Source organism: Takifugu rubripes, chromosome 5 (assembly GCF_901000725.2).
Source record: "Takifugu rubripes chromosome 5, fTakRub1.2, whole genome shotgun sequence".
In the NCBI taxonomy this organism is placed as follows: domain Eukaryota; kingdom Metazoa; phylum Chordata; class Actinopteri; order Tetraodontiformes; family Tetraodontidae; genus Takifugu; species Takifugu rubripes.
Genome location: NC_042289.1, coordinates 9,933,705 through 9,957,443, shown reverse-complemented (window position 1 = coordinate 9,957,443; position 23,739 = coordinate 9,933,705). Strand labels below are relative to the sequence as shown.

Below are 23,739 nucleotides of genomic sequence, written 5' to 3'. Positions count from 1 at the left end.
CAGCAAAATGGCTAAGAAGTTACATTTCCATCACTATTTCAGACCCCGTCTGACGTCATCAGAATTAGCTGTTCTGTGAATAATTTTCTGATTTTTATCCGAAATAGTCCAAAAGAATGCATTTATACGCCGTGCTTCAAGGAACGTCTTATTGTTCAATGGTGGGCGTTAAAAGGCTGCGGTTTATTTTGCTCTATGGCATAAATGGCTAACGGCACAGCACAGACCTATATACACAAGACATCTGACTGCACTTACATTTATACATCAACCTAAAATGGATCAACAGAAATTGATTCCTTTTGTGAGTGGTAAAGCGTCTGCTAATATTGTGTTGGTGCCTTTGAGTCTTAAAGTTTGTTCATAATTTATCATCTTAATATAAACTGAAGTTATTTCAGAACAGTTTTTCATAATTAACTTAAAGAATATAGTTTGAGAATATGATTCTGTTTTAAACCACTGACAAATGAAACATCCCATCAATTTTCAGTATGAAAATGTTGACAGCACAGATTGAAACAAGTGTCCTTGTTTTTCTGCAAACTTGGCAATCCTGCTGTAGTTTATCACTCATATCACAGAGACAGGTTGGAAAGACAAATGGTTGGCTGAATGGACGTGGAGGAGAGCAATAGCCAGCTTTACTGTATTGAGAAGTGATGATGGGTGAGCGAGAGAGTAGGATAAAACTGGCAATGGTTTATGCTGACTCTCCACACATCCATCTACTACAATATATTGCTAATCAATCTAAAGTTAGGGACAACAGAATACTGTAAATCTATTTTAAAAAAGGTTCCTTGCATGTGCAAGTTTAGATTTCTGGCTATTCCAGGCACCAGATTTTAACCTCTAAAGTAGATGAACAAAATATTCATATTCACCAATACAGACACCCATATTTTTCTACACTTTGATATGACAAGTAATGCTGAGACCCATTTCTCCCAAGGCAGCTGTATTGATATGCACTGACTCAAAAAATATTGTTTTACAATTCAATATCACTATGTATTGAAAAACTAAGGTTGATAATTTTACAAAACTGTAAGAGCAATTCAATACAATTCGATACCAATTGTGAATTTCCCCGATGTGGGATCAATAAGGTTTATCTTAACAATGTACACATTCCATCAAATTAAGGTTTTGCAATTATTATTGAATAGTGTTTTTCTAATAAATATTATTTCCATTTGGATGCTAAAGCTGCTCTCCTCACCCCAAACGCATCAAGCCTCATTTTCATCTAAATAAGAATCGATCTCTCCTGCTGTGCACCATCCTCCCTTATCCACAACTCTCGCGGTCACAACCCTTGGCTTTCTCTTTGCTTGTGCCTGTGATCTGAAGTCACTTCCGTGAATACAATCACAAAGAAAATCCACAATAGAAACCATAATAGCAGACAACAGAAATCTGTCACTGGGATCATGGCACAAGGGCTTCCTCTTGCTTTAATCATTACAACAATTGAGTCTAAACTGGACGAATAAATGTGCAAGAGACAGAAGTGATAGCATACATAGGTTTGACTGACTGGTACAATGTCAACGCTTCGTTCTGCATCAGTGACCAAGCCAATTGCAAGAGCTGAGGTTGAGTCATCGTGGGGGAGGGGTACCCCACTAAATGGTCAGAGAACACCCTGCGTTAAATGCAATACCAATTTTTTTTTTTTTAAAGTAACTGTGGCTCATGCTGAGTATATGACTAAATTTACATTCCCTTGCACACATTTTATCCTAGCTTTATCTGTATTTAGGGAGAACCAAATGAATATTGACAAAGGTATTCAGATAATGGCAAGTATGGACACCCGTTTTTAATGTTTTTATATACTGATCACAACATGTACAAATATTCTTATCCTTTTTGCACCCTCATTTTTAATGGCTAATTATTCTACCAAAATACCTTATTTCTGCAATATTGGCTGCCTTTAAATATAATTGTTTTATTATGTTCCTTCTTAATCCGTTTCAGGTTTTACGATTAATTTAGGAATCTGTGCTGCTCATCAGATGTAGTACAGTTGGCCACTGCCATCTGCTGGTCAAACATGTGCAGTGCCGGCACATGTCATGTTTATCATGTTGGTTGAAATACCTACTTTATACTCAGTAAACAAACAAATGAGGCCAATCTTATGGAATAAAATATGACAAACATCACAAAAAACATCAAGCCACAGTGTGACAATTAAATGATTATATTGTCTTGCTAGCAGATGAGCTATGCAGTTGTAGAAGATAAAGGAAGTGACATCAACTTCTTCATGATGTCAGGTGAAAGATCCTGAAGTCCTGCCTCTGAAGCTGTTCATGAAAAAGTAGCATTAGCATTTCACTGCAATATCAGCACATCACTCCCAAAGACAAAGACCTTACCCATTCGGGCACTTGTCTCTTTAACCAATATTTGGGCCTGCTCCTTAATGAAGACGAGCTGCCGAACCATCTTAATCTGAGTGTCCATCTACAAATAAATAAAAGTACAAGGTGCACAGGTGATCATTTAAAGTAGTTTCTAATATGCATAAGATTTTATAATATTGCTCTTAGGTGCTTCAACATGGACTAATTCCACAAAGTTGCCACACCGCTGATTTGATTTAGTTTGGTATTCTTAATTTAAATATATTCCATTACATAGACGAAATGCTTTACATATTAATTTTTAAAAATTAGCATTCTAGTGAATCTTATTGAGTGTTTTTTTAACATCATAAAAATCTGATGTCCAACATACAATCAATGACACGGTGTTGAGCAGAGGTTGTTGTCTACGAAGAAGACTGTGGTAGTCAGGTTTATTCTGAATTAAAAGGTACTGTGAGGACTGAGCCACAGATGTTGAGTCTAATGGAACACCTGTCTGCATGCCACGTTCCACTTCTCTAAAAAGAAAAAATATATAAATATATGCACACAACATTCCATTAACACAGCAATAATTGTCAGTCATAACAGACATGTTCACCTTTCTAATTCCTGTGCTTTAGTGCGGTGTTTTTCCAACAGTGCCTCCCAGCCTTCACTTTCAGTTTGGATACTAAAATCCAAATAATCACATTAATATACAACTCAATGTTGACACAATGTTTTGGGTTAGTTTTTTTTCCAATTTAAGTGACTGAATAGATTAATAACAGCATGCCTCTCGATGGCTTTCCTGACTTTTTCCATGGCTCTTTGCACCAAAGGATCACTACAACAGAAAGCAAAAATAAATTATATTTATAAATTTGTACATATTTAGAAAAGAAAAATGAAATAAGACAAATACATGACTTACCGAGAAGATTCAGAACTGGAATCACTGCTTATGGTTTGAGCCAGACTCTTCCACTCTTTCTGCATGTGCTCAACTGAATGAGGTAAAGGACAAACAAGACAGAGAGAGTGAGCACAGGCTTGTGTTGGTGACCGGTGTTTTAAACCAAATGTTTATTTATGCAAAAAATGAGCAGTCAGTCAACTATAGAAAATAGCAAAAGTCTCAAGCACTAAATGAACCAGTTCAAGCATTAACCTTGTTTATGAAAAGACTCCAGTGAGGCGTTTGGTACCGACCGCAGGGAATCCCCAGTTCTTTCTAGTGCCAGCTACAAGCAAAAAATGATTAGACAGCAATTGACGTTAATTTTAATCGTGTGTTTAATGCAACTATAAGCTTTATAGCATGCTTGTAAAAGAAAAGCATGACAAATGCTACATTGGGCCAACTCGCCTTCATTGAAGCTTCCATTAATTTCTCAAGTCTCTCCTGCTGTGATGAAGATGTGCTTATGCTCCTGCACAAAACTGCATGGCCACAACAAATGAGCAATACGTGATAATGCAAAACAATGTACACAGTGGCCATAATGTGCTGACTCCAAAGGTGTAACGACAGACATCTCACTTTGATATTGATTCGGAAGGGCAGGGAGAGATCGTCGGGTGACGGTAGCTCTCCTGAAGGATTTTCGTCGTGTTGTGGGGTTTACAATCGGATCTGAAGAGCCATCCGTGTTATCTGCTTGTACTTCACTTTGGTCTGTCTCTGCAGGCTGTTCCACGACAGCAGATGTCTGTGTAGAGTGGAATTGGTCCTCCATACGAGGAGATTTATTTGGTGGCGCTGAGTCTGGGCTTTTGGATGAGCATCTTTTAGTCGTCTCTACCACCTTGGTGCAGAAAACACAGAAACTTGTCAGCGGCGTTGTGATATCTAAATCATCTTAAATGATATCTTAGTCAGCTTAAATTAAAAAATAAAAAATAAAATACAATACCTCGTCCCGAAAAGCAGTAAGACTCCCGCAACTGTAAAAATATTAATTCATTAGGTATAAGCATTATATGCCAAAGTAATCTAAATTATCGCCCAACCTACACTAACAGCTACCGTTGGATTTAAGATAAAATTGTGTTGCTTCTCAAGCCTCCCAACGTCTAACGTACTGTTTTGCATAACTTTTTGAAATGACAAATTCTTTGGCAAAAGCGAAAAACAATGTACCCACCCGTCTCGATCCGTTTCAAAATGTTCCGCCGCCATTTTTCTTTCAAATACTTCTCGTCATGGCGCGTCCAACAAAGCCAACCCTCTGTACCCTTACAGGCATCATGGGTATTGTAGTCCAAATCTCGGGAGCCATTTAGATGGCCTAGTCAGCCTAAAGACATTATCGGTCAAATGCAAGCGTTTTATTAAACCCGAGTCAAGTTTAATACTTTAACATTTGTTAATTCTGATTTCATTTTAAAGCATAGTTTGTATCTTTATTTTATATTTGCATGTATTGTACCTTTTTTTTAAACTACTGAGTCAACTTATATGTCTTGGAGACTATATCAAAATGGTTACATCAATGTTAAACTTTGTAAACATAAAACCTTAGGTTTTATAATGTGTCAGTGCATGTAGAATTGTGTTATCACTTTCCTTAAATCTGCAAATTGAAATAAAATACAGGCTTGCAACATATACACAGAATACTAGGTGCATCAAAATTTATCCTATGTGGCTAAGTGCAGTTTAACGTTGGTCAGCAAAATAATTTTTCAAAATCCTGCAAATATAAACTTATCCATATAAAAACCATTTTGTGTGCAAATTATGCAAAGCTTTCATGAGCTTCTTCTCCTTCCCCTCTGCCATCAGGCTGCTGAACACCAAGTGACTTATCACTTAAGCACCATGTACAGCAGCCAGTCGGACTCACTAACAATACATCACATTACTCCTGCATTGACCTGCACTATTTCTTACTATTTATGTATATACTGTATATGTCTTATTTTATTTTATTTATCTTATTCTAGTGTTGTCTTCTTTATGTTGAATGTCGCAGCGTCACACCAAGACAAATTCCTAGCTTGTGTAATACTGTGTATTGCATGAACAATGGCAATAAATCTGATTCTGATTCTGAGAAAGACTGACTCAGTTGTAATGCAAACAGCTAGCTGCAGACCAGAGCAATTATTTTCTAACTTTTACTTACCTTCTGCTTTTACTTTTACCTTCTACTGGAAACAATATGATTGATAACCAGTAATGTTCATCCACACAATATGTAGACGATACATGACAAACATGTGACAGACGTCATGATTTAAATCTGAGGTTTTTATAATTCTGTTATTTGTTACTTTTTACAAAATCATTGACAAGAATTTAAAAAAACCAAAACACTTTTTGAAATTCTCTGGGAGAATTCCCCTTTTAGATGCCTGTATGTTTCCATTTGATTCACACTGTCTCACTTCACTCAATACTGTTGTCTTCATGGCTTACTGTGGTGGGGGATTCATTAGAAGTAACAGTAGAAAGTAAATCAAGTAGGCTTGGGAAGCAAAATACAATTCAAACAGAGCTGAGAAAAAACAAATAATGATGATTAATGGGGATGAAAGCAGGACAAAGTAGGGGACACCAAGTGTATAGTTCTGCAGGGCATTACTGTCTTGTTTATAGAACAACAGCATTAAATCTTGACCTTCAATTTCTTCAATCCCTTTATAGTCAGTTTGGCAAGGACAGTTGTTGGCACCAAGTTCACGAAGGCATCCTGAGAGTTCCTTTTCCCATTAAGAATTGTAGGATACGGTCCACCAGTAGAGCAGCAACAAAGTCTATCACCAGGACCTGGGCAATTTTGAATTTGAACTGCAGGGAAGGAAAGTGGAAGATGGTTACCTTCAGTAATAGAATAAATCATTATAAGCTTACCACACCAAAACAATACTTTGTAAAATATTATTAGCTCACCTCAGTTGGAATATCTACAAGAGAAAAATATTCATTGAATTCTGGCGATGAACCAGTGAGAAGTCCAACAATTGCTAAACCCGAAAGAGCAATACTCCAGAGCAGAGGTCGATTCTCACTCAGAGACTCCATGAAAGGGTGGCCCTATTGGACATAAGATACAGTTCTCTGAACCACTTCACTTAAGGAACAAAAAAAACATTAAATAATGATAATACATACCTTGTAGTTAATAGCAAACGTAGCCATCTGCATGGCCATGGACATAATATACACAGTGCTGTTAATTAAACTGGGTTCAAATGCTTTATACAGATCTACAAAGGGCTCCTCTCTGCAAGAGATGAAGAATGACTCAGATAAATACAACATATTAATAAAATTATCTGTATTGGTGGTAAAGTAGTCCTTTTTTAACCTGGGTGGACTCCTGCTTTGTGCTTCTCTGTAAAGGTACACAAGACTACAGAAGTGGACAGCAAACTGCAGCAGCACAGTCAGAACTGTATACAGATTGAAGATGTTGGGTAAAGGCCGCTCTTGAGACAATGTTTTTAAGGGCTGTGTAAATAGAGACAAACAGATTTAGATTTGTTTTATCCAAAACAAATGATACGAAAAACCTTGAGTTGATAGAATAAAAAAAACAGGCAGAAAAAAATTCTTGCCTTTGATCTGGAAATGAAGAGGAAGCATCCGGCCAACAGCAAGCCTTGAACAGTTGCCTGGAAATCGCTGAACTTGACCCCCTCGAGGTAGAGTACAGACTGGCTGTAAGCCAGCACCAGGGCATTAAGAGCAAGGATCTTAAACATTTGGAGTGTGGTCACCAGAGTGCAGCGGCCTTGCTTTATGACATGGCAAACTGGATAGGGTTTGAAAACAGGATTAAATTGCTGATGTTGTATGATATTTGAGGAAAACTGTTTTATAAAGGAGAGCTACTCACTGCACTGTATAGAAGACAGTTTAGAGGTAAAGGGTGCAGCAATGGAGGCATCACCCAATTTCACTACTTGAATCTGCTCCTCTTCAAGTTCCCTCAAGACTTGGCTTATCCTTTCCTGTTACAGAACAAACTACTGCTCAGCCCAGGACAATTACTAGGCTATATTTTTTCCCCACAAGACACATTAATACATATTTAGAGAAATATAGACATATGGAGGTGAATATGTAGTCATACATGCATGTATAGATACCTTGTGTGCTGCAAACTGCTCTTCTCTCTGGGCCATCACCCTCTGCCTCACTGCACGTGAACTTGGCTTGCTGCCAGTGCTAGCAGGTGGAAAATGTCTGGATTCTGCTATCAGTGCTTCCTTTTCTTTTCCCCGTTTCCTTTTCTCAGGTACACGCTCAGGCGCATTAGCTAAAAGAGCAACACCTGTGATAAACAAAAAAACAAATCATGCCCATGAACACAAACTGTTGGAGGTCATGATATGAACGGTCACATGTTTATGGTATGGCTGGTGGCAAGTCTTACCCACGTGGGCATGTTTAAGAGCTCCAACATCATTTGTTCCATCACCACACATCAGTGTCACAAAACCCATCCCCTTTAGACTTGTGATGACAAATTCCTGAAAGAGCAGAGACAATATGTAATAACCTCCCAATCACCCATTAAAGTTAAGTCATACCATTATAGAGTATTATGTTCAGTTTCATCTTTGAGTTTACCAACAATTCATATTTCCCATCCAAGATAGCAACATACAAAAATCCTGTAATTCGCCTAAATGAAATTACTCATATCCACATACAACACATCACAATCATATATTATCATTGGTTCAATTTGAATGGGAATTTTTTTACTGAATGATTTTGAACATGTAGCTGAAATTATGTCAGGTTTAAATGTAATTACAATTGGACAGAAGTGGGAACTGGAAACTACCTTCTGTTTTGGACTGACACGCGCAAACACTTGTATATGAGGCAAGAGTGTGTTAAGTAGCAGAGGGTCACTACTTATTCTTGACAGACCATCCCCCGTCACACATAAGTCAAACTCCTGAACAAATGAAGGAAGAGGACTGGCTAGAGGTACAATTACACTGCCATCAATTGACTCCCATAGCCACACACCTGAGAAACAAAACAACATTAGATACATGATTTCATGTCTATATAAACTATGAGTGGAATGAAGGTAATGCAGTAAAGAGAGAACATACCCTGCTTTTGCTGCAATACAAGTGTGTGCTCTTTCTGGATGAAATGAAGCTCTCTTGCTACATGACATGCTGTGAGAGGGTTGTCCCCAGTTATCATCACTACCTGAATGCAAACAGAGAAGAATACGCTCTCAGTATCAATTCCATTTAAACCACTTACCTTTGTATGCATATGTGTAGCATGGATAATGTGTATCATGAAATTATTTACATGATGAGATGCTTCCTGGATTTCTCTGATGACAGTCTTGCTGTCATTTTTGAGGGGGCAGGACACAACCATGAATCCCACAAACTGTAAGTTACACTCTAGAGCATCGCGGGTCATCTCCCGGACCTAGGTAAATCACAAAGATTCTTTTCATCTCATTACATTTCTCCTTACGCAAGTGTAGGCAGTCAGATTGGGCAAGCATAAAGCTTTAAGAAAAATGAAATAACCTGCTGGTGACTAAGATGTCCAATCTCTTTGTAACCCAAGGCTAAGACTCTAGCACCTTCCCGAGAGATTTCTTTGTGGACTTCATCGTAACTTGCGGGACATTCTGCAAACTACACACATGCACAATGTAAAAAAATGTAAAAAAGGTTGAATGTAAAAGGGATGGTGTCATACGTACCATTCTTCTGAGTGTTTCTGGTGCTCCCTTGACAGTTGAGATGTAGCACAGTTCTGTGGACCCCAGTTTCTCATAGGAGGCCAAGACTGACATTCTCTTTAGTGCACTAGCAAAGTGGAAACGCTGATGGATCTTTAGTCCCTGTGTTTTGATACCTCGGGGGAACACCTTCTCATCTGGTCAATGAAGCAGGACAGTTAGTACCACACAAGGATTGTCTTTAAAGTCAATCTATCTGAACACCAACATCCTTAAGTAAAAAAGTATCTGATTAAATGATTTTAAATTTGTGAACTCCAAACTTTGTGAATAAAACTTTTTTTAAGTTGTGCCAGAGGACAATAGCCTGTACCTTTAGTCAGTGTCCAGTCGGCAGATGTCAGCATAGCTTTTTCAAGGGGATCGCCAACTAGCTGTCCATCATCCAGAGTAACCAGTGAATGACAGGTAGCCACTACTCGATGTGTTTCAACTGGAATGTCTGCCACAGGCATTACCTCTTTACCTTCCCTGAATTAAATTGGCAAAAGAAAAGAAAAATAAATAAATGTGTGTAAAAGTTGCAAAACCTAAACTATCGCAGAATATGCCTTGTGTTGTGTTTTTGTAAATTCTGTCTGAACACAAAGTTTACCTGAGACCTGCTACTCCGCGTACCACCAAACTGTCACTGGTTAATGTTCCTGTTTTGTCAAAACAGCAAACCTCCACTTTTCCGGCAAATGGTATCCTGAAGGGTTCTGTACAGAATACATCTATGCAGGGGTGAAGAAGACAATTTAACCAGTGTTGTAAACACTTGGTGTAATGAACCTGTTTTGTTTTGATATCTTAAAACTACCAAAATATAATGCATAGTTGCAGTAAATTTTTGTAAATGGAAATATACAAATATAGACTTACAAAGTTTAGCCAGCGCAATAAGAGACGTGTTAACTGCCAGAGAAAGCTCTATTGGGAGTTCTGGTGGAACCACTGAGGTGAGGATTAGCGTGCACTCCAGAAACAATTTGTAGCGATTCCTGCTGGCATCTTTGGTCCCTAGAGAGTTTCAAGCAAAACACAAAAATAGTACTCAGTAATTACACTGGCTCTTGCTTGCAGGTATTACAAAGACTATTATGTCTGTGTTAAATATTTCATCTTTACAACTCTGTACTGTGTAACCTACCTTCTACCCACACATAAACAGCTGCAGCAATGGCAAACACAAGGAGAAAAAGGATGAAGATGAACGTCTCCAGATTGTTTGCAGTAACTCTCTTCACACCAAACAGGATTGTCCGTAACAGTTTACCCTAAATCCAAATTTGAGCATAGTCAGTAAATTCAGACAGATTCATTGACAAGTTGTTAAAACAAACAGATTTTGAATAAAGCATTTTGCCAACCATCTCACCTGAGAGGTATAGAATCCTGTTCTTAATACATAGGCCACACAACCATTATCTACAGCTGTGCATAAGAGAAAAGAATAATGAGCTTACACCTGATTTTTTTAAACAAAATAAATGCCACTATTCCCCAATTCAATCAATGCCCATTGGTAACACAGTAGTGAGGTGAAGTAATGGTGCTTACGTTTAAGCCCAGCACTGGTCTTTAAAGGGGGGCTGTGCTGCACCACTTTTGTACCTCCAGAGATAACATGAAGACGAGAGTCTGTCTCAAGGTCCAAGATTTTTTCTGGATCCAAATCTTCCACTGGTTCCTAAACAAACCACATGATGCAGTGTATACAATAATCAAAACGTAAAGCTATATCTTTCACAATGACATAAGCTGACATATGAACTCAGTGTCCAGAAAGTTATATGCTGAGCCGATGCTTGTGTCTAACCTTCATCTGGGGTACAGACTCTCCAGTCAGCATGGCCTCATCCACAATGCAACGTCCCCTAAGTAACAGAACATCACAGGGCACCAAGTTGTCCTGAGGTGAACGCCCTATTAATATGAAAACAGTTTTTTTTTTTTAAAACATGAAAAAAATCATTTATTTTTCTATAAAGAACTGAATGAATGTTGAAACAAAATTTACCTATTGAGACAATGTCCCCAGGGACAAGTTCATCACTTGAAATAGGTCTCCATTTCCTGTTGCGGTATACCTGGCATTAAAAAGGAATAGTTTTTAATGAAAGTATCAAACACTGCAGATGTCAACTACTGTAACTTGGTTAACATTTCTCTGCAGTAAACACTGTGTATAATACTGATGTATTGGATGAATTGCCCTACCTGTATCATGTAAGGCTTGTTTCCCATACGGCGAATCTCAGACATATTCCTCATTTGTTGTTGAACCAGAGACGCCTCAAAAGCCACCAGCATGAACAGCGTGAAAACACTGTAGTACCAGTACTCATCCAGGCACCACAAACCCACACAGAAAACCTGATAAGTTGACATGGACACAGACATATTTATAACACCAATGTGTAACCACTACAGCATAGTGTCTGCACAGTGCAAGCTGGATTATGGAAAAAATATTCTCACACATATACCTGAAAAACAAAAAAAGGAGCTGTGGCTCTCTCTTTGAAGAGCTCCAAGAAATCTGGCACAATCATCTCAACACGATTAGTTGCATATCGCTTTTCTGCAGCTCTGAGTTCAGCCTCCTCCTGGTAGCCACGCCAGGTCTGAAAGTAGCTCAGTGGGTGACTGATGGGGAATGCTATTGGAAGGAAATGTTTCTTCTCTTTGTGGTCAAATATGTAACAGATCTTTTGAAACTCAAAAGATAATATGTCTTCCCCATTTTCATCCTGTTGGTCAGAATAAAAAACACAAAGACAGTTAAAAATCCAACTATAGTTAAAGTTAAATGAATGGAGATCAAATTGTGTGTCAAAACACAATGTAGTAAAAATGTTAGATTTGGGACATGTTTCCAAAGACAACCTGGTGAATCATGAATGCTTAACACTGACCTGGTCTCTTTGTAGTGCAACAAGTTCAGCAAAACCATTATTTGGAGTTGGTATGACCTTTGCCAGGGTTGCTTTATTTGGGTTTGGTTCCTATTTATACACAAAGGTGATAGTGTGAGTTCTGAGACTGAGAAATTACCAAACATCACTTGCTTGAAATTAAATTTGCACGCAGATTACGTATTAAATATATAGATAAACGATGAATTATTTGGCCTATTAAATCAAACCTCTACCTCTAAGTTGCAAAGATAGTATCTTAATTCTTGCTTTTGGACAGTAATCATAACACTTCTAAATTGTTTTTTCTGCGGTGAAAATATAAAAACAAACCTTGAAAAAAAAATGTTAGCCTATATAATCAGACGAATATGAATTATCTGATATTTCGGTTTACCTTGGAACAAGTGAGCCAACAGTGCGCATGCACGGACCAATAGCCAGAGAGCGCTGTGAGGACGTGCGCGATCCCGATAGCGGCTAGTGCTAGGAGGCCTGCCTCCGGGTATTCGGAAGCTCCGTATACTCCGAACCACACGTACATCCACCCTGGGTATAGAACAGCCAAGAATGGCAAGACAGTGCCGTGTAGTAGTCGGGGTCTCCGCCTATATAGCGTCACCGAGCTCACAAGCTCGTCGCCGGTGCTGCTATCGAGCAGATGATGGTTCTCACGGGGGGCCATTTGCGGCTTACCCGGTTCCTGGATTCCATCTGCACCCATACTCCTTTCTTTCTTTATGTCGTTCATTTTATAACCTTCACCCCTCTCCCCCCTCTATCAACCACCACCACCCGTCGTGCTGTGGCCGTTAAAATTACGATTTTGCACGGAACGGGACTCGAACCAGCCTTCAGATCCCCTGTTACTAAATTTCTCTTACTGCGACTACGACTTCCGCATACGCAAGCACGCAAGAACACGTACTGCTCCACAAAGCATGACTGAAATGAAATTATAACATTAAAACTACAGTTATTGAGGTGTTTAACTACAGCTAAATAATAATATCACTGGATTTGTCAGTAAGGTTTTCATTCAGTGGTTTTCGTAATATAGCTTTACTATACACAACGTCATCATATGCGTGTGGTCAGATTGTTAGATTGACGCATATGTGAACCAATACAAATAACGAACAACGACCACTTTAAAATGACGTAATTTCCGCATCGACTGGATCCTCAAATGTGTGGCCACAGTACATAGAAAATCAAATACGGGGCAATAACCTTGACTGTTTTCTTCGCGTAGGAAATTCCTGCACGAATCATGTAAGATATATGTTTAACTTGTGTAAAATCCAACAGCTGCGCTAGAGATATCATAGACTGACTTACATAAAGATGTTTGCTACTTGACACATCATTGTTTTTAACATACCGGTATTCGTTTTTTCCAGAATAACGGCGTTAACTTATTGAAATAATTAAATTGATTACACTCTCGTCTTTCAGGCAGGCTGCTATAGATATAACTACAAAGTATTGTCAGAAAGACATGGAGGCATATGGGTCATGCGTTGCCTCCAACCCATCAACATGGCAGCAAAGGTGCCATGAACTGAAGATGAAGGTTGCACAATGTACATCATCACAGTAAGAAAACGTCTTCATATTTGTCTTTTTTTTTTTTTTTTTTTACTTTGCAAGGCACCAAAATTCTTTATAAATGTCATCAGGTATAATGTTGTAAAATTAATTTGTGCTAATAGTCCGGTGATCCAGAGGATCAGGCAGGGCTGCTCCAAGGAATTTATGGACTTTGAGCGATGTCTCAGAGAGAACCAGGACAACGCTACCTCATGTTCCCCTCATGTGGCTCGTTTTGTGGCTTGTGCAGAAACAGTTGACATTGGCGGAGCGGGTAAGTCCTTGCTGGACCTGTCCATGGTTAACTAGAGATTCAAAAGTAAACAGCAGCACCAGACTTGCAGGCATTACATCTTATTTTACTGAATATTATACCAATATATTCCATATCTTTTCCCAGATGAAGGTCCAGTCCCTCAATCGTCATAGCCTTTACATCACGGTTTTCAAAACATGGATATGGATAAGCGGGTTCTTCATGTGACTGTATGTACTGTGAATAATACCTAAATCTATTATACATTCTGTATTAAGTATGTAAAATATATAGAAAGTGAAAAAATATGCTGAATATTTGATTCCTGCATTGTTCTTTTCTGTACTGGGTAAGTGTTTTATTGAGACTTTCTTTTTTATAAAAAAGATGGGTTTTACCTATTTTCATAAAACTGGTCTCATTAAAATTGAATTGAATGCACTGCTCATCCTGTGGGGTTTTTTGCTGTTTTTTTTAGTTACTCATGTTCTCCCACTCTCACAAGGTCAGAGTCAAATATTAAACTGGAATGTATTACTCCCACACACTCTCTTCTGACTACTCAAGTACCAAGAATCTTGGGAGTCTGTGAAGAAAGGAAAAAGGAGGTTTTTCATTTGTAATCAGTGAGACTACCGAGAGACAGAGGGAGGGGGATGAATTACGAGCCCTGTGATCATGAAGCAGAAAGGACTATTTCTGGTTCAATTATTTTATGCTTTGAAGGTGGTAATGGGAGTCATAATTTTTTTCTGCATTTTTTTGTCATCATGTTTACAAAAATAAAGAAAGTCCACTCCAAAGATGAAACTGCAGACTGTATTGGAGATACGATACCATTATATTCAAAGCACATCACCTTATAATCACTGAACAAAAACCTAGGTAGTTGCCTAATACAGCACAATTAAGTTACATTCACAAAAATGTCACCGTAAAATTACTATGAGTCCAATGTCAAACATAATGTTATGAAATTCTTGCCCATATTTCTCATGAAATCCTATTTTAATAAACATTACATTGTAAGCCTGACATATTTACTACCCAACTTGGATTTGGAGGCTATTCCTTTAGCTCAACTCTGTAAAACATAAATATCGTACAGTTTAAATATTTTCTAACACAGAAAAATGTACGAAATATCTAACATTCATGTGGAGATTTAAGAAAGAAATGACAAAAATTGATCACAATAACTATCTGTGAGAGTCGTACTCAAATTAACATTTTGAGCATGTTATCAAGTACCCAGTGTGTTAACTTTTAAGAAGTAATAGATGCTTTTCATCAGTGCACGCTGACTGCGTTTAAAAAAAATCAGAAAGGAAAACAAGTGACAAGCGCTTTTGGAACCCTGTTTCCATATAATGTAAGTCTCATCAAATTACCCTGTCATCTATTTTAATGAAAAGGATATTTTTGGTCCATATATACCTGTCTTGTCTTTTTAAGGAGATAAAGATAATTTGAAATTATTCTTTTTTTGCTCTCTTTGATCAGTGTTCTTGAGGTCTTAGGGCTATTCAAATATCAGCCCTGTTCAGCACAATGTCCTGAGTTAATACTCAGGTCACAGAAACACACACACTAACCTGAGAGCAAATATTTACTCCATGCCATACACAGCACTGTATATGTTGCAGTCTTTCACACACAATTACAAATCACTATTCGTTCAAAAAGCAATATACTATTATAAGTTAAATCAGCTGCGCAAAAGACCTTTAAGACTCTTTAAAAAGATGTTAAACGATTGGTGAATGTTTTCAACAGCCAGTTATCATTTGGAATTCATGATATTTACATCTGTGCCAAAATATGTGTCCCTATTGATTTGTTTGTGGTGGTTGTGAAAAGGTGCCATGGAAAGTCTTTCATTTATCATTACATAAATACAACAGGAGATAATCAGCTCTTCTTTTACATGAAATTTACATTTTTTTTTTCCAGCATGTGATTTTTAATAAGGATATATCTGCTGCTAACTTACGGTATGTTACGACTAAGCTTGACTTAGTGATGGATTCAGCCTGTGATAAAAGTTTGTTTGGGTGTCGATATTTTCATGTAGAATGTTCCTACAGGCATGTTCAAAGACAGATCTCATTAGCTGCAACTCTGAGGTGAAAGGTGGAGAAGGATGGGAAGGGGTGAGAGTTTATATGGGTCAGGAGGTGAAGTAGGAGTTTTGCATGGAGTAGAGACGGTCGATGGGGTTTCCCACTCGCCCCGGCAGTAGATTGCCCTCCCCAGTTGCTAAGAGGCAGTCTCCAAGGTGACCAAGGCTGCCATCACTGTCCAGGTCATGAAACACTGTTTCTGAGTCTGTAGTAAAAAAAATTGAATGTGCAAAGCTCAATTAAAACAATAATCAATATGAAAGAACATTGAACTCTAAGATTTTGAAACCAGATTTATTTATTTTTTTAAAAAGTAACATGCCGACCTAGTAGACAAACGTTTACCTTAGCAAATAAGTTTGAAATCAAGCTCACCGAACACACGCATCATGGATTATTGAGAATATTTCATTTCATGTTGGGGTTCAAATACATTATTATGTTATTTATGATTTGCCTTTCTGTAACTTGTGTTTGCAGCTTCAGTTATCTTACCATAGGAGTGAATCTGCTCATTGTTCATCTGAGGTGGCGTCAGTCCATGTCGAAATGGCTCTCCACCATAAATGTTGGGGTCCAGAGCGAGTAGCTGCTGACGGGGCAGAGAGGGATACCCTAGTATGCCATCCATGCCGTGGGTACTGGATCCATCTGTTCAATAAAAGAAATTGGAAACTGTATATCACTGTGCTTTGCATTTTATTACTGCTTGCAGCTATCATGTACATCAATGTTGCCTGTATGCTATCACACATTGGCCATCTTTTTATGTTCGTAGACTCTCTCACTGGCTCTTTTACTTATGAATCTTTTCTTGGACCCTTAGTCGATATGACTCTCCGGATATCATGCAGATGCAGGTCCCGAGAGTCAGGAATTATGTACAGAAGGATTTGATGTTGACATCTCTAGGGAAATTTAAGACAATTACAAAGAACAAAGGAATAAGCTTAATTGGAATTTATGATTGCATCATACATGTCATCATGTAATCCCACTCTTGTTTTGTTTTGTGTGTGAATGGATTTTATTTGCGTTTTTGCTGTTTTTGTGCTGCTGTCTTGGCCTGGTCCCGCTTGAAAACGAGATTTTTAAAATGTCAGTTGTTTAAATTGTGCTGATGAAATGCATGGTTTGTTCTTCCTAAATCTGAATCGGTAAAATCGAGTTCCTACCCTCACTGTCATCATTGCTCTGACGGCCGCCTCTACTCGGCCCTCTCCTTGTTCCTCCAAGCTGCTCTTGCTCCTGTTGCTGCTGCTGCTGCTGTTGCTGCTGTCTCCGCGCTATCTTTTTCATCTGGGGCACAAAAATGTAAACGGCATGATTTTCATGTCCGAGTGTGACAGATAGACGTCCTGTCATGCTGTTCTAACCTTGGCTCTCTGGTTCTGAAACCACACCTGCACAACCCGCACTGTCAGTCCCGTCTCAGCAGCCAGTGTTTCTCTCACCTAGGGAAGATAATTATGTTTATCAAAAAACAGTATAGTCGTAAAGTTTTCAGACACTTTTTTGTAATGCTAAAGTTGAAAAAAAAAATTAATCTCCACCCAGGACTCTAGAATGGACCAGTGAAAACAGATTATATATTTTTGCAAATTAATATTGCATTTAAAAGTGAACCTTTGGCTCAGCCTGAAGTTCCCAGTGGTCTGAATAATGTTTTAATTAGAGTATTCCTCTACAGCGTTTAGATGAAGAGCAGTGAACACAATGGTCAGAATGAAGACCAACAAGTTCAATATTGGTCATCCATCAAACCCGAGAATCTTGTGTCCCACAGTCTAAGGTGTTATTCTGAAACTCCAGGTGGTGTTTCATGTGCATTCTACTAGGGAGCATCTTCTGTTTGGCCACTCTTCCATAAAATCTGCTGCGCTGATGGTTACCCTTCATATTTTTTGTAGCCTTTCCTGGATCTGTTCCTCGACACAATCCTGCTTCTAACATCTGGAGGCTGTTCTTTTGAACTGATGTATTGTCAGTTGTAATGCAAGTCTGTGTCATTGCAAACCACAAACAATGCAGATGCATCTCAAACACGATAAAGACAAATAGACTGCCTTTACATCTAAATGTACAAGTGTCAGGTCAAAGTGTCTAAATATGTCTGTCAATGTAAGATTTTATTTTCTTTTAAATTTGGCATGAGGCCACATCATAACATAATACAACAAAAATGATTAGTTTGTCATGCAGATGTTTTCATTAATGAGATATTTTGATCCACCCACCTTGCGGCATGGTTTAGCAGACACTTCAAAGGAGGCCTTGAAAGCCCGGCGCTGCTGAGTGGTCAAGATAGTTCGAGGCCGTTTTGAACGTTTGTGCTCCTTGCCATCATCAACACCCTTTCCCCCACCAGAGCCAACACCACCATCCTCATCCTCACTTTTCACTGAATAAACCAAATAGCAAAATAATTGCAAAAGGTAGAGTATTTATTTTGTATGTGCGTGCACACACACACAAACACACACACACACACAAACACACACACACACACACACACACACACACACACACACACACACACACACTAACAGTAATTTCTGATTTCTGATACCTGATTCAGTTGGTGTGGGACTAATGGCGGCCAGCATTTCCCTCTCTTTCTCATAGTCCATGCGGCAGAGCAGCTGGCCTTCTTTCAACACAAACTCATCACCTCTTTGCAGACGGCGTTCACACTCACAGCAAGTGAAGCAGCCGAGGTGATACACCTGTCCTTGCACACGCATTATCAGCTCTGAGCGTCCGATCACCTGCAGGCAGGAACTGCACTTTCTTACAAACAGCCTAGAAGTGCACAAAAAATAAAAAACAAAATCCAGTATAAACAGTATTATATGGAAACATGAGAATCAAGAAAGAAAGGTGGCTTAATTAAAGTTAGATACACGGTTTTGATACATTTCCTGACAGCTCAGATGATTCTGAAGATTAGCATACTCTCTTAATTAAAGGTCGTATAAGCATTACCCAATGCACAGAGCAACAAGGTGAACATCTGTTGAGAGGAATTACATTTGTCGACCAAATTGTGGTTTCTTTTCTCAGTAATTACAGTAGATGGCAGTAGTCAGCCTATTATAACAGATCTGCTTTCTGCAATCCATTTTTAATCCTAAAATGCTTAAATCTGTTTGATAGGGTAAATTAACTCTGGCCATTTGTATTCCACCCACAACCTTAGAACACCTATTGAACAATAAATTACAATGATTGAGCTAAATACAGAGACTTGTGGTTTTCCCCATGACCACTTTTCTGTCTTTGTCCAAACATATTTCCTCCTGTGAGACGTTATAACACCTACATTTCTTTCCTTCCTCAACACTTCATGTCCTCATTTCCATTCACAGGGCAAGTCCCTGCCATTAAATTCCTCTCTGATCCTTGTTCTCCCTGTTGGTGTCCTCCCCCTCCCTCCTTGGTATTTTCTGCCAGCATTCCCAATTCTCCCTCATGCCCTCCCAGTCTGCCTCCTCAGTTCACGGAAACTAATAAAGACAGGATTAATTAGATTGTTGTTTAAACAGTGCAATGGCCAGACAGACGCTGTAAACTCATAACCAGGGATTGGGGATAGCATGGGGTTAATCTCTCTCCTCTCACTTATGCACACATACACACAAAGGCATGCACACATGTGAACACACTCTTCCACCAAATATCAGTATTCCTAGTTTGATATTAGCTAGAGTTACCAGCAGCCACCATAACATCATGCTACAAGTTCAACCTGCACTAGTGGAACTTGTTTATCAACATCATCATCTCTCTAAAAGGCTGATGTAGTGTTACAATAGGTGTAAAAGGGATTAAACTCAGTGGATGCTAAAACACAGCAAAACACAAACATGAAGGGAATATGAGGACTAGTGTGGAGCAGTCAGGGGGAGGGAATAAATAAAGGCAGAAGTGTTGAAGCTCCCTCACTGAGTGATAGGAAGGTGTTGTTGCCCAAATCTGGAGTGTAAAGAAGGAGCCAGGTCTGCACATTAGAGCTCCTAATCTGTGATTCTGTCCCAAACGCATCTGCTATGGCTAATCTTTCCCAATCCATCTGCCAAACACTCCCCAAATTTCCCAAATGACAGTGTCTCTGACTTTGTAACACAAACATAAATATCCTATAAACTTTATTGTTAAAGGACCCAGCATTTCAGAAAAGACACAAACAATATTTCTACTGAAAGTCTCATTTGTATCTTTGGTAAAAGTTTTAACTGCTGACATATTTGTAAGACCCTGTGAAAATCATGAATTCTGCCACCAATGACGAATTTTCCCCAAAGGGAAGTGATTACAAAAGTTTAACTTTCCATTTAAACACACTTCAATGCTTTAAATGCTTCTTTTCACTGAGAACAAAAAACCACAGAGCAAAATTGTCACAGGGTTGCTTGACACAAGACTGATGATGTTAGTTGTTAAGTCCTGCTCTCTATAATCATGGTGCACACAGCATGGTAGGAATTTACTCAACCTAACAAATGAATGCAACTTGGGACAACTGCCACAGCGGGGGGGCCTGTAAGTAGATCAGTCTAATCCTTCTAATAGAAGTATCATTCACACTAACCAGGGTGTAGCTTCCAATATAGCTGCAAAGATATTAAGATAGTATGTTTTAAGGACATCCACAAGCTCATTATACTACCGTTACTACTACAATAAGTCTATTATTATTAATATAACAGTTTAATAACAATAAAAAACATCATCATAAAATGACATGTTTAAAAGGAGTTTGTTTTGAATAAAAACCTAGGATTTCCAATGCAATCTGTGTACTATTGATATGGCTTTATGCAGAATAATAGCTCATGTGAGCAGAATGCCTGGATGTGAGCCTTTGAAACCTCTAAAGACCTTTGGTTGCTGACATCTTTATATCTGTTGGTATGGATTTCTGAAGGGTTAGGCGCATAGCTAATTACAAACTGACTGCTTACTAGATCAAATGTGGTGAGGCAGATATAGGTGATGTTTTGTGTGGATTTTGTGGTTACAATTAGGCTTTTCCTACTTTCTCAGTGTAGATCCATAGCATATAAACACAATAAAAGAATCTTCATTATCTTCCTAAGCTTTGTCATGTGGCGTTTTGCCTGTGAGCACTGACAAACATGGCATCGGACCTCACCGCCCACATAAATATGGATGTGTCTCCAAGCGATTACAGATGATGTCCTGACTTTCATAAGCGATGAATATTTATACAGGTAGGGTTTGTCTATACGGAGGGTTACTGCACGCTCTGCAGAACATAAATGAAAGTCTTAGTTAAAGGCCCATTTCTGTTTAGCAAAAACATGTGAACAGTTATACAGTTGACCGTGTGTCCAACTGTGTACAGAATCAGTATTTATACATAAATGGGAAAATCACAGGGCATCTAAGGGGTTGCATGATGGACCCAAAGACAACGGTAACATATGCAGCAGCCTTACTTTCTTAAGTTGTATTTTTAAGTTCTGTCTGGTATTTGATTTTTCCGAATGTGCACAAGGATGTGTGATGTGAGTGTGTGTGTGTGTGTGTGTGTGTGTGTGTGTGTGTGTGTGTGTGTGTGTGTGTGTGTGTACGTGCGCGAGCATGCGTGTGCGTGTGCGTGTATGTGTGCACTTTTAGCGGATATTGCACTGTGAAGCAAAATGGCTCAGAGCCAGGGTTCAGTAATCACATCATCTCCTTTTATTAAATCTCCCTGCACTGCTTCTGTGTTATTAAAATCTCCCAGCATTCCCCACGATACTTACTACCCCTGCCACCACTCACTCACCCTCACACAAATACACACATATACAGTAGATAGATAGATAGATAGATAGATAGATAGATAGATAGATAGATAGATAGATAGATAGATAGATAGATGTGTGTGTACTCATATATACAGTAGACTCACACTGATGCACAGGAGCAGACACGCATGTGTGTGTATATATATGGTCATGCACCCACATAAACACAAATATGCACAGTTTGTGTAAACACTGATAAGGTCCCTGGTACAAACACTAATAAAACACTGACAGATGCTGTAATTTGTATTCATTCAAGCATCAATAATGTAACATCATACACAGTTCTACCACTCACTGACTATGCTCTAAATTGTGAAAAAGCACATATAGTTGCTAATTAATGGCCACACAAACTTGCAGCAGCAGAAATCCATTTCTGTAGAATATTTGCACTCTTTTAAATTGACAATAATCCAGTTTCTTTAAATGTCCCCATTCTCACCCAGACACATGAGAGCAACACTAATGCGCATAGTTTTTTTTCTTAAAATCGGTGTAATGTACTTGTGCAAAGTAACAAACAAAACTGCATGCATGGCAGCATGGTCTGCCTCTCTGGTTGTGCACCATCTACACCTGATGTTACCGAGAATGAATAATATGTGTGAGAATATGGATGTGTGCATGTGTGCGAGTGAGTGTGTGTGTATACACGCATGTGTGTGTTAGTTTAGATAAAACAGTTAATCCCCAGGCCACCAGAACGCAATATCCTGTCTGCCTGTTTCTCATTTCCTGTCTGTCTCTGGCGGAGTGGGAAGCAAGTGAGAGGGGGTGGCAGGGGACAGCGGGACCCGTTGCCCCAGAAACAGGAGATACAGCCGGTCGATCTGAGAAAAGTCTACGCCGATCTCCCTATCTCTCCGTCTCTGGTGCGACCCCCTATTCTCTCTTTTTTCCTCTCCCTCTCTTCTTTTATTATCTCAGATTTAATAAAGCCAAGCCGAGCAGCTTGTTCTGCCATGAAACATTTATTAGCTGTCTGTTATAAAATTGTTGTGGGGGAGGAAAGATGATGGGGTCTTATCTCACATTATGCAAAAACAGTGACGGCATCAGTTGGTCTCCTCACACATATGAATGCGCCTTTAAAAATGTGTACCTGTACCTCCATCTATACCTACTTCCAACTCTCAGATACCTATCCTGATGGGATTCACCCAGTTTCCAATACTTTTTCCATCAGTAAGAGGTCTCCCTATTGCTCTTTAACTTATGTCAATCATCCTGTTTTGTAATTACAAAACATCAGAACACAGAACTCCCCAACAATCATCTGTTGAGCTGCAGGTTCAGTTCAAATAAAGTTTGGGGTAAAAAATGGTGTCTGACATTTTTTAAATGTATGTTACAAGTATTATTCCTTAAACAGGCTAAATTTTAAAAGATTTTTAAATGATGATACGATGATAAGTATGTGTTTATTTGTCCAGATTTTGAGAACCGAAAACAGATGTTTTGTAAAATGGCCTGAATTGTAGAGTCCAAAATAGAAATGAAACAACTCTTAACATTCCGTTTCCATATAGTCACACTTGAAGGTTATGAATTCATGATCATTTAAGGCACTAAGCAGAGGTTTACAGGCGACAGTCAAATTAGGGCTCATTGTCTTCCTGACACATCATTGCATAATTCTCTCTGACTGTGTTTCCCTGTAGCTCAGTGGCAGGCTTGTCATCACAGGACCGCCACAGAACGCTGGGTAATTAGCATTGTACCCAATCAGCCTCCCCGCCACTCCCATTCTCCAGTTCACTCCCCGAGACACAAAGAGGCGCTCAGGGAGGGGAGGCGATTAAGAGAAAACAAGGGATAAATGGAGAGATAAACTGTTTGGTGTCATCGCTGCCATCAATCTCAGCAAGAAGAAAATGAGGTTTGGAATAGAGAAATATTATTACAAAGCAGACAGTGATGAACGAGCCAACGGATAGAG

At 38.9% G+C, this 23,739-nt stretch overlaps 4 protein-coding genes across 4 annotated transcripts in view; 1 reads left to right on the top strand and 3 right to left on the bottom strand.

Moving 5' to 3' along the window:
* Window positions 1–1,797: 1,797 nt before the first annotated feature.
* Window positions 1,798–4,609, bottom strand: dsn1 (DSN1 component of MIS12 kinetochore complex). Its single transcript, XM_011604059.2, has 11 exons — window positions 4,514–4,609; window positions 4,283–4,313; window positions 3,910–4,174; window positions 3,736–3,809; window positions 3,538–3,610; window positions 3,301–3,373; window positions 3,163–3,213; window positions 2,986–3,057; window positions 2,755–2,902; window positions 2,394–2,481; window positions 1,798–2,321 (listed from the first exon to the last, which is right to left on the bottom strand). The coding sequence occupies exons 1-11, from the start codon at window positions 4,546–4,548 to the stop codon at window positions 2,239–2,241; spliced, it is 993 nt and encodes a 330-aa protein (XP_011602361.1). The 5' UTR covers window positions 4,549–4,609; the 3' UTR covers window positions 1,798–2,238.
* Window positions 4,610–5,604: 995 nt separating this feature from the next.
* Window positions 5,605–12,969, bottom strand: atp13a1 (ATPase 13A1). Its single transcript, XM_003964749.3, has 25 exons — window positions 12,407–12,969; window positions 12,010–12,099; window positions 11,581–11,844; window positions 11,312–11,467; window positions 11,112–11,181; window positions 10,911–11,017; window positions 10,652–10,781; window positions 10,470–10,525; window positions 10,242–10,368; window positions 9,974–10,111; window positions 9,705–9,825; window positions 9,423–9,580; window positions 9,071–9,246; window positions 8,892–9,002; window positions 8,662–8,787; window positions 8,451–8,553; window positions 8,171–8,361; window positions 7,754–7,850; window positions 7,467–7,651; window positions 7,214–7,328; window positions 6,933–7,129; window positions 6,683–6,825; window positions 6,487–6,598; window positions 6,265–6,408; window positions 5,605–6,162 (listed from the first exon to the last, which is right to left on the bottom strand). Exons 1-25 carry the CDS (start codon window positions 12,758–12,760, stop codon window positions 6,052–6,054), a joined length of 3,582 nt encoding a protein of 1,193 aa, XP_003964798.3. The 5' UTR covers window positions 12,761–12,969; the 3' UTR covers window positions 5,605–6,051.
* A 188-nt stretch (window positions 12,970–13,157) lies between these two features.
* On the top strand, window positions 13,158–14,304 carry chchd5 (coiled-coil-helix-coiled-coil-helix domain containing 5). Its single transcript, XM_029836531.1, has 4 exons — window positions 13,158–13,284; window positions 13,468–13,608; window positions 13,725–13,876; window positions 14,003–14,304. Coding segments are annotated over exons 1-4 (324 nt in total). The 5' UTR covers window positions 13,158–13,282; the 3' UTR covers window positions 14,032–14,304.
* Window positions 14,305–15,797: 1,493 nt separating this feature from the next.
* lmx1al (LIM homeobox transcription factor 1, alpha-like) overlaps window positions 15,798–23,739 on the bottom strand; it is a 13,612-nt gene continuing 5,670 nt past the window's right edge. The window contains exons 4-9 of the mRNA XM_011604076.2: window positions 18,551–18,783; window positions 18,219–18,382; window positions 17,358–17,435; window positions 17,157–17,280; window positions 16,477–16,632; window positions 15,798–16,186 (exon numbers count right to left, since the gene is read on the bottom strand). Coding sequence (XP_011602378.2) covers window positions 16,029–16,186; window positions 16,477–16,632; window positions 17,157–17,280; window positions 17,358–17,435; window positions 18,219–18,382; window positions 18,551–18,783 — 913 coding nt within the window. The 3' untranslated portion in view covers window positions 15,798–16,028. The remainder of the gene's footprint in view (window positions 16,187–16,476; window positions 16,633–17,156; window positions 17,281–17,357; window positions 17,436–18,218; window positions 18,383–18,550; window positions 18,784–23,739) is intronic.

Coding starts and splice junctions, on each gene's coding strand:
- chchd5 (XM_029836531.1), top strand. Junction 13,609..13,724: donor GCACAATGTACATCATCACA/GTAAGAAAACGT, acceptor TTGTGCTAATAG/TCCGGTGATCCAGAGGATCA. Junction 13,877..14,002: donor AGTTGACATTGGCGGAGCGG/GTAAGTCCTTGC, acceptor ATCTTTTCCCAG/ATGAAGGTCCAGTCCCTCAA.
- dsn1 (XM_011604059.2), bottom strand. CDS start 4,548: ATGGCGGCGGAACATTTTGAAACGGATCGAGACGG. Junction 3,374..3,537: donor GGAGTCTTTTCATAAACAAG/GTTAATGCTTGA, acceptor TACCTCATTCAG/TTGAGCACATGCAGAAAGAG. Junction 2,482..2,754: donor TCAACACCGTGTCATTGATT/GTATGTTGGACA, acceptor ATTTATTTGTAG/ATGGACACTCAGATTAAGAT.
- atp13a1 (XM_003964749.3), bottom strand. CDS start 12,760: ATGAACGACATAAAGAAAGAAAGGAGTATGGGTGCAGATGGAATCCAG. Junction 11,018..11,111: donor TGGGGACATTGTCTCAATAG/GTAAATTTTGTT, acceptor TCATATTAATAG/GGCGTTCACCTCAGGACAAC. Junction 10,112..10,241: donor TGTTTATGTGTGGGTAGAAG/GTAGGTTACACA, acceptor GAAACTCTCTAG/GGACCAAAGATGCCAGCAGG.